Source organism: Rhincodon typus, chromosome 8 (assembly GCF_021869965.1).
Source record: "Rhincodon typus isolate 14 chromosome 8, sRhiTyp1.1, whole genome shotgun sequence".
Lineage (NCBI taxonomy): Eukaryota > Metazoa > Chordata > Chondrichthyes > Orectolobiformes > Rhincodontidae > Rhincodon > Rhincodon typus.
The window spans coordinates 79,235,237-79,245,132 of record NC_063339.1 but is presented as its reverse complement, the minus strand read 5'-3'; the positions used below and the strand labels follow the sequence as shown (position 1 = coordinate 79,245,132).

At 41.0% G+C, this 9,896-nt stretch overlaps 1 protein-coding gene across 2 annotated transcripts in view; it reads left to right on the top strand.

The window, feature by feature from the left end:
* LOC109915642 (coiled-coil domain-containing protein 9-like) overlaps positions 1-9,565 on the top strand; it is an 84,294-nt gene extending 74,729 nt beyond the window's left edge. For both annotated transcript variants that reach the window (XM_048599774.1, XM_048599773.1), the window contains exon 9: positions 7,489-9,565. In XM_048599774.1, coding sequence (XP_048455731.1) covers positions 7,489-7,493 — 5 coding nt within the window. In that variant the 3' untranslated portion in view covers positions 7,494-9,565. The remainder of the gene's footprint in view (positions 1-7,488) is intronic.
* Positions 9,566-9,896: the final 331 nt, after the last annotated feature.

The following is a 9,896-nucleotide window of genomic DNA, read 5'->3' as shown; positions in this document are numbered from 1 at the left end:
CCTTCACAGGTGCTGCCAGACCTGCTGAGCTTTTCCAGCAACTTTGTTTTTGTTCCTGATTTACAGCATCCGCAGTTCTTTTGGTTGTTATCCTGCACTGTAGGATTGCTGCTCTGCTCATACTTTTTTTTCCTGTAATGACCAAGTTCCACGTTTCTGGCCAGAAGCCATGATGCTGGCCTCTTCAGAAATCTGGAGTGCATGTTAGATTGAACTCCTTCCTCTGGCACTGGATTGTTAGGGATAAACAAGCAATGCCTCCTTTTCATGGTATTAGCTGCCGCATTCTGGAAAGATCACTCAATGACAGACTTAAAAGCTCTGGAACATTTAAACAACTTTTCGGTGTGTTAGTGAATGAGTGGATTTGTGAGAGAATAGGTGAATGTGTAGGTGTGTAAGGGAGAAAGACTGGATCTGGTCAGCAGTTCGGGAGAGATGAGTGAGAGCATTCAAATCAGATTAGGATGGTCAAGGGGTGTCCAAGAGAGTGGTTTGAGGGAGCGATTTTTTTTTTCAAGAGGGAGATGTGTGTAGGGGTCACTGTAGAAGTGTGTCAAAACTGTCGAAAGTCTGTTTCTCAAACTCAAAATCAAAATTTTTTTGGAGGGAAGCAAGGAAATTATCCATTGGAAGTTCATACTCCCTGGGCAATTCCCATAGAGTTGGTGTACCACATCTTCAGTCTCTGGTCATATGTTCAGTGTCCAACTATCTAGAGACTAGATGATGTGAGTCAGTATTCCAGTTGAGGTTGAGTCATTGTTTTATAACGATTCACTATAATGCTTTTACACTCCATGTGCAAGCCCACAAAATTATAGATCTGTTTACTCCGATTTCGTAACTTAAATGAATTCTAAATCCGAAGAAATTGCAGTAGAAGGGTAACCTAAACTATATTCAGATGTTCTTTGCATGTATTTTTGGTTTTGCTATCTGAGCCATTGGCGAATAATAACTGGAACATCAGAGATATGATAAATTATTCTACTTCTCCATTTCTCCCATGGTGATCAACATAACCGAATTTTGTGTACATTTTTAAATTCCTCTTTCACTGAGAGAGAATCCATTCTTCAGTGATCACATGAGATTTTTTTTTCTACTAATATTGTGATTGATTGAATGGATTCATCTGGTTATTTTTAAAGGACTTCAGCCACGTGTCTATTCTGTATTTACATGCAGCTTTGTCTTTCTTCAGGGACACCTGATGTTTCAGCAGTTGCTTTGAAGCCAAGCTCAAAGGTATCACCCGATGCTGCCATTTTAGACATTACCAATACTATAATTGGGATGATGGTACAATTAAGAGAATTTTTTTTTCCAGATAATTGTTGTTTCAGTTCACAAAAAATCTTAATCTGTTGTTTAATTACTCTTCTTTCCTTTATTCGCATTTGTTGATTAAATACATCTTAGGTAGTCTCTCAGGATCGAGATGATATTCTTCCACTCTGGAGTTGAGGCTCCTGATGTGATTAAACAGTCCATTGATGGATCCACATACCCTACTGGAGGTGGGGCAGGTGGTGTTTGAAGATGTGGCTGGGTGGCATGCTCGGGTTTTCTTACTCTCCTTATGGTGTTTACGCTTGGCCTCCACCTGAGCCTGTGGGAGATGCTCGAAATGGTTGTTACCTTCACAAATGCCCCTTCTCCTGGGCAGTCTTGGACTAGAGACTGTCACAAGTCATTGAGGTTATTGCATTTTTTACAAGGAGGCTTTAAGGACTTGAAATGTTTTTTCCACTACCCTGGTAACTGCTTGCTGCGACGAATCTCACAGTGGAGAGCTTGTTTAGGGAGCCTTGACAGGCACTCAGACATTATGGTCTACCCAACGGAGCAAATTGACTGTAACCTGTTTCAATGCTAGGGATGCTGGCCTGAGAGAGGACACCGATATTGGAGAACGCATGCTGCCAGTCAATTTGTAGGACTTTGTGAAGGCATAACTCTTGATACTTCTCAATTCTATACATTGTTCAAGTCTCCAATGCATACTGGAGGGCTGGTAGTACTACTATCCTGTAAAACATGAGTTGTTGTTGGTTTTGAAGTCTTTGTGAGACTACCAGAGGCTGTGCTGGTACAGTGAAGGCAATGTTGAGTTTCATCATTGAAATCTACCTTTGCTGTAAATAATGCAGAGTATGGGGATTATTCCACATTGTCCACTGGCTCATTGTGAGGGGACATTGTTGTGTGGTTAGAGCAGGCAAGAAGAACTTTGTCTTGCACATGTTTAGCTCAAAATCCATTTTCTGCTGTGCTCTGGATATGTATCAACCATAGTTTGGAGCTTGGATCAAACAAGAATCATTTGCATTTGGCAGCTCAACATCAGAGATTGAGGTGGTCTTGTTTCTGAACATTTTAAATTGAACAGTTTTCCACTTGACCTGTAGCGAAGCTCCAATCCAGTGGGAAGATCCATGGATATGGGTTGGAGTGTCGCAGTTGGGAAGTTGGAAGCTGGTGCAATGGTGCATTGCTTGTCCCCAGTTTGCACTGATGGTCTGTGATGGATTCAATGGTGAGGATCACAACGTGTTTGCTGTGATGTAGCAGCCAGAGGATAGTGATAAGTTTCCGTGGACCATAAGGTTTGAGGACGACATTCCACAGTGGCTCTTGGTTAACAGAGTCAACAGGCTTGGTGAGATCAAAGAAGGCCATGTGTATAGATTGCTGCTGCTCCTTCTGCACTTATCATGCAGTATAGATCATGTCCACTGTGTTTCTTGATGGACAGAATTGTTTTGTGGCTCCAGGATGAGCTCTTCAGTCTCTGGAGGAGGTGATTGATGTGAATTATTGCAATGAGCTTCCCTGTGGTGGACAGCAGGGATATCCCTCTGTGGTTATCATATTTGGTTAAGTCTCCATTCTTGAAGGTAGTCACAATTACAGCACCTTTGAAATGCCCTGGCATGCTCTTGTATTTCCAGATGAGAGAGATGGGTCGTGTATACGAGCCAGAAGAGCTTCTCTGCAGTATCTCAGTGTTTGAGCAGGCATCTATCTACATCATTGGTCTTGTTGATTCTTAAGTATCAGATTCTTAACTTTTCAGCCTTATGTTGGAGGTTGTCGAGGGCAGCACACTGAGGGGTGAGGTTGAGGGCACCAGGGTGGAGAGGAGCAGGATGAGGTTGAGGAGAGCAGGCTGAGGGCAGTCACACAGGACTGAGGGCTCAAAGTGCTCCTTCCAACAAATGCCTCTTTGTCCTTGATGAATGCCACTCTGTTCTTAGCTGTCTGTGGGATAGGTCTTTGCGTACATGAACAATGTATGGCCTTGACTGTGTTGAAGAATCCACGCTTGTCACGGCTGTTGGAAAGTTGCTTTATTTCCTTGTGCTTTCCCACCCACCATGTGTTCTTTATTTTCTTGTTCTCTTGTTTGACTTTGGCCTTAATTTGACTGTGGACTTGCTTTCTTTCCCTCAAATTTTGATGGTGTTTCCGATACCGGAACACCTTGTGTTTGTGACTTAGTCATTCCTGGCCAAATCAGTCTTGATGTTTCCTGAAACCTCAAAGCTCCTTCGAGGTAGCTTTATTATGGAGTTAAGGGCATTCCAGACACTTTAGACATTCTGTGGTTCCTCTTCGTTGAGTGTTTCCAGGTTGGCTGTGAGGCATCAACTGGGTAGGTCTTCCTTCACGGAGATTTTGAATCCATTGAGATTGATTTACCTGAGGCAGCTTTTCTGAAGCTGCTGCTGTTTATTAGGCCGGATGATGAGATCATAGAATCATAGAATTCCTACAGTGTGGAAGCAGGCTATTCAGTCCATCGAGTACCCACTGACCCTCCAAAGATCATCCCAACCACACCCAGCCCCTCTACCCTATCCTTGTAAACCTGCATTTCCTATGGCTATTCCACCTAGCCTGCACGTCCCTGGATACTATGAGCTGTTTAGAATGGCTAATCCACCTAACCTGCCCATCTTCTGGACTGAGAGAGGAAACTGGAGCATCCGGAGCAAGGCCACGCAATGTGCAAACTTGACACAGACAGTCACCTGATGGTGGAATCGAACCCAGGTCCCTAGTGCTGTGAGGCAGCAGTGCTAACCACTGAGCCACCGTGCCACCCACTGGTTGGTCTAGCAGTTGGTCAGCTCCTGTCATGGCACGGGTGGTGTGTTTATCCTGGTGCTGCCTCGATCTAATGACGACCCAGTGAAGCAGGTACCAATGTGTGGAACGAGGCTGTTGCTGAGGTCTTGTATTTGTCTGTCTGATGAAATTGTGTGTTTGTTATGCTCTAGGCATTTCGTCAGGAGGAGGACTCCATTATGTTTACCTTCCTTTTGTCTTCCTTATCAATCATACCTTTCCAGAAGCTTGTGTCTCTCCCAGTTCTGCCATTAAAATCACCAGAGAATCAGCTTGTTTTCCTGACACGGGATCCTCCGGTGGTTCCACAATCCGTGGAGGAACACAACCTGCTCATCTGACCCAAGTGCGTACACACCGCATGCTTCTCGGACTCTGGTCACTCGTGGTAACTGTGTGCCAGTGGATGAGTGCTTCTTTCATATACCCAACTCTTTGAATGACATAGCCATGACTGGTCCCTTGCTGTGTTGTTGCCTCCTCCCACTTCATCTGTTCCAGATCCAGTGCAAATCCTATATCATCCCTCGGAAGTACAGTCTAGCCTTTAATAAGCTGAGCGTAAGCTCGTTAACAGATTTAGTTGCTCAGAATCACTAGGTCTGTATGTCAGCTGGTTTACAAAATAATATACCCAGTCTCCTTCAGTTCCTTTCTCCAATTGTCTACCAAAATCCTGCCCTTGAGTAGAATTTATATAACAGTAAGGTTCTGTCAGTCAAGTGAACGTTTCCTTGATTGAAATTGGAAATCACTACTTTCGTTCATAATTTCTGATTACATTCCAGAACTGGGAATTCTTTTGAAAGTTACTCTGCTATTTCATTTGAAACAGTTGTTGATTTGTGGATTTGCACAAATTGCATTTCATAAAGTAGTGTATCTTAAAACAACTAATGGTGAATAAATCCAGATATCAGTTGCTGAGTTGATTGCACCTATTATGGTTTGCAAATTGTGCACATTTTTTACTGTGCAACCTAAACCAGAGCCTTCATTTGTTTATTTGATCAAAATCTTAAAAAATATACACACATCAGTCTGTAAAAATGTGAAAGAAATCAGAGAACTCAGCAGGTCTAATCACATCTATGGAGAGAGACAGTTAACATCGGAATCAGTATTCTACTTTTCTAAAGATCTAATTTTTTTTTTAAAAACATCTATATAATGTAACTTTCTAACCTGACCAATTGTAAGAAATTGGCTATTTTTAATAAAGAAATCTTGCTGCAATTGAATAGGGCTTTACGCAGAATTCTGTGTGCAGTTTTGGTCTTGTTTAAGGAAGGATTAACTTCTATTACATTGAAGCTAGGAGCAGGAGTGGGCTATTTGACCCTTCTGTCATTCAGTATGGTCATGGCTAATCCTCTATCTCCATGCAATATTCTCACTTTCTCCCCATAGCCTTGATGCCTTTAAAATCTAATGATGTATCTATCTCTCTCTTGAACATACTAAGTGACTTGGTCACCATAGTCTTCTGTGGTAGAGAATTCCTGTGCTTCACTACTCTGAGTGAAGATATCTTTCCTCACCTCATCTCCTTAGTAGTCTACCACATATCTTGAGACTTTAACCCCTGGTTCTTGACCTCCCAACCAGGAAAAACATCCTCTTTGTATCTAGTCTGTCCAGCCATGTTAGAATTCTATATGTTTCAATCAGATCCTCCTCATCCTTCTAAACTGTAGTGAATATGGCTCAGTCGAATTAATATTTTCTCATAGGACAGTCCTGATATATTTGGTATCAGCCTAGTGAACCGCCATTGCACTCCCTCCATGGCGTCTATATCCTCTGTTAGATAAGGAGACCAAAACTGCAAACAATACTCTGGGTATGGTCTCACCAAGGCCTTGTATAATTGCTGTAGGGCATCCTTTCTTCTGAACTCTATCGGAGGTAGGACACTGAAGGTTCACTAGATTAGTTCCTGGGCTGAGGGGACTGTCATTTGATAAGAGGTTGAGCAAATTCTCTGGCATTCAGAGGAATGAGAGGTGATGTGATTGAAACATAGAAGATTCTAAAGGGTGGACTGGGTGGACACGAAGATTTTTGTTTCCTCTGGCTGGGAAGTCCAGAACATGGACACAGTCTCAAGATAATGTGGGAGATCATTTAAGACTAAATAGATGTTTTTTCACTCAAGGAATTTTGAATCTTTGGCATTTTCTACCCAGAGGATTATGGATGCACCCACCATTGAATATACTTAAGACTGAGATAGACAGATATTCTTGTCTCTCAGGGACTCAAGACATGCAAGGAGTGAGGGAGTCTGATGCTAGTCATATACATGTTGGTGGAATACAGATATGAGTTTGTGATGCAGCAGAAGAAAATCGACTTGAAACCCGGAGTTAACCATGATCAGACTAAATGGCAGAGCAGGCTAGAAGAGCGGTATGGTCTACTCCTGCTCCTATCTCTGATGTTCTTATATGTTCCCAGTCATTTTTGTTAAAAGCAGAACACTTTTTGTTTTGCTAAGAATGCCGCCTACCTCTATAAATTGGGAGGAGACCTGTAAACCAGTAGCATTCATGCCACCTAAATGTCAGCCGATGATCACTGATAAGAGAGAATCTAAACATTGCTGAATCCCCACCATCAACATCCCATCATCGACCAGCCTGGATAAGCCATATAAATACTGTGACTAATAGAATGGGTTAGAAGCTGAGAATTCTACATTATGTAGCTCATTCCATGTTCCCTCAGTGCTGTCCCCCATCCACAAGGCACTGATCAATGTGATGGAATATCCTCACTTGCCTGGATGAGTGCAGCTCCAACAACACTCAAGAAGCTCAGTACCATCTAAGTCAACATAACCCACTTTGGTCAGCATCTCATCCACCCTTGACTCAGAGGGTCAGGAATGTGTATCATCTACAACAGGTACTACAGCAATTCACCAAGGATCCCTCAACAGCATCTTCCAAACATGTGACCATTGCCAGGCCAGGGGCAGTGGATGCCAGGAAACACCGAAGCTTGAAATAATGTTTTCCAAGGCGCCTCTGTTCATTCACAATTGCTGGGTCAGAAGCCCTTCCGAGCAACACTGGGTAAACCTACACCACATGAATTACAGTTGTTTAAAAAGCAGCTCACCACCAGCTTCTCTTGGGTAATTATGAATGAATAACAAATGCTAGCTTTGCCAGTGGCACACTCACATCCCACAAAGAATAAAGTAGTTACATCTCACTGATGGCATATTGCAGGGATGTAGCTTGCAAGTGATGTGATTTCATGATGTGCTGATGAAATAGTTCAGTTTTCGAAGATGCACATCCTCCTAATTAATGGTTGCTTGCCTGTGCTTTTCTTTTCCAGATTGAAGAAAAATGAACTGCCATACCGACGGTATTATATAATCAAGATATCGAGATTCTCTGCTTCTTGAGTGCACTCCTCACATCAGTAATTTATTAACAGTATCTCTCTTGCAGTGTCTAAGCTATAAGTGCACAAATAATATTAAAAAATCAGAAACCTTGTATTAACTGAGGCCATATATGTTTACTAATTACCAAGCAGAAATGCAATATTAATTTCACTTGCTTCTCTAATTTTATTTGTTGCAATTACAGTATATTTAAGCACTTTATTTCTACTATATAATTTTATTTGAATTTTGAGAATGTGCATATGGTGTGGTGGTTGCAGAATAGGTAATGCTTGATAGATGGATTCAATTTAAAAATAACATTGTTCTCTAAATGTGATTTAATTTAGGATCTGGGTTTAACACGTGTTTTAAAAATTTTTGGCCTCTTTAAGGGACATACAGGTTTCAACAAATGCCTGTGGACAATATTGATGTGAATTGTGGTGTGCATTGCTGTTATATTTATGCTTTGCTAACAGAATTGGTTTAGAAGGTTGTAACTTAGTCCCTGGCAGAAAATGCAGAACAAAACATTAATGTGCATTGATATGACAAGGATAGTATAGAGAAAGCTAACTTACATGCTCTTCAGATAAAGTATAAATAGACTCTTAGAGGGTCACAGCAAAATTAGTTTAGACTCGTCTCAGTCCAGTTTCCAGTAGACCCTGCTTAAACCTGACACCACAGTTGATGAATTTGACACTTCTGCTCAGACAGGAAGGTGTTCGTGTGTGTTGGGAAATGCAATAACTCCGTATTAGGAGAGAAGAGTATTCAGGCGCCAGGGCTGATGATACACTGGCAAGGCAGTCTGTCGAAAGGAGATTGCTGCACTAAATATGATTCCTCCATTATATGTAACTCAACAACATATTGAGTGTTCTTCCAGCCTTGTCTCTTCAGGTGACAGCCCATTACCCTCTGTTTTTAAATCATTCTTACAAGTCTACAATCATTTGCATTTTGAGGAAGAAAATAATTTACACCTGAAATAACAGGTACATGGATGCAATCTATTCAGTTGTATCTTGATAACAAGCAGTATTATGATGAACCTGCAGGTTACTTTTGTTAGTGTGGCTGTATTGTTAAGTCTGTTTGTGGAATATGCTGACATCATTTATGGCAGATGGCATCACAGCACGTTTTGGTACAAAGCCACACAGATTTAAATCTTGGAGGAAGAAGTAGCAGCTTTTAACCAGAGTTTTCCAGGATTGAAATCTCTCATACTCTCAATATGCTGATACCTATCAATTCCGGCTAGAAATTGGTATCTGTATAAGGCAGGTAGCATGTTAGCTGATTTAGCAATTTCTGAATTCTTGGAGCATTACATTGAGGTTAATTTATAACCTCTCAAATTGTGCATTAGACTTCAAAACACAAGATTTGTCATTGTTAAAAAAATTGAAAATATTGGCAATCCCAGCATTGTGTTCCTCGTGTTAATGAGTGAAGAACATAGTTTTTTTTTCAATAGGGAGCACTTGTGTGAATACAGTGGGTTGGCGAAGATATTTAGGGACTGCAATCATGCAGGATTTCCAGCTTTCATCTATAATTATCATTCTTTAAAAGCAGAAAGGTTAAATTCATCTGAGTGATACTGTTCAGTATTAAAGGTTGGATCGGAAGTGGGAGCTGCTACGTGAGAGAGGGTGGGAGACAGAGAATGCTTTTAGATTCAGTAGCAGGCTGAAATATCGGCATAGTTCTGTGTTAATAGACACTTTATGTTTACACATTTCAGTAGTGTATAGTGTTTGATATTTTATTTGTATTTACAGTTGAATTGATATTTTTGTTACTCATGTCATGTAACCAACAATTAAGATGAAGTGAGTCCTTGGAAACCACGGTTACTGATGTACATGCTAGGGCATGGTTTGGAGTTTATATATTTAAAGCAATTAATATCTGTGGCGACCTTAGACTGGATTGAAAGTTAGAATAGTTCATTTTGAAAGCTGATATAAAATTCAATGAAATTATTAAAAACAAATTGTCTTGTTTTAATCGTGCCTCTGACAGAGTTTTTCTTGTAATCGTTGAAAATTTCATATAGAGTTCAATAACTTGTTCCTAAAATGTTAAATTGAGTTTAATCTGTAGAAATTGGTGATATTACATTGATTGAGATGCAGCACCCCACATGATGTACTGAAGATTTGTGTTCATAGTTACTCCTGCCATCAGGAAGATGGAGAACAGAAGCTGAGCACTGAACACAGGCAGGGAGAAAGGCAAAATGCATATCAAGTTCCTTCCTCCTGTTCACATATTTTAGGCAAGGTCTGGATACAGATTATCTGCCCATTTGCAGAACATATCCTCTGACAGAGGGAAG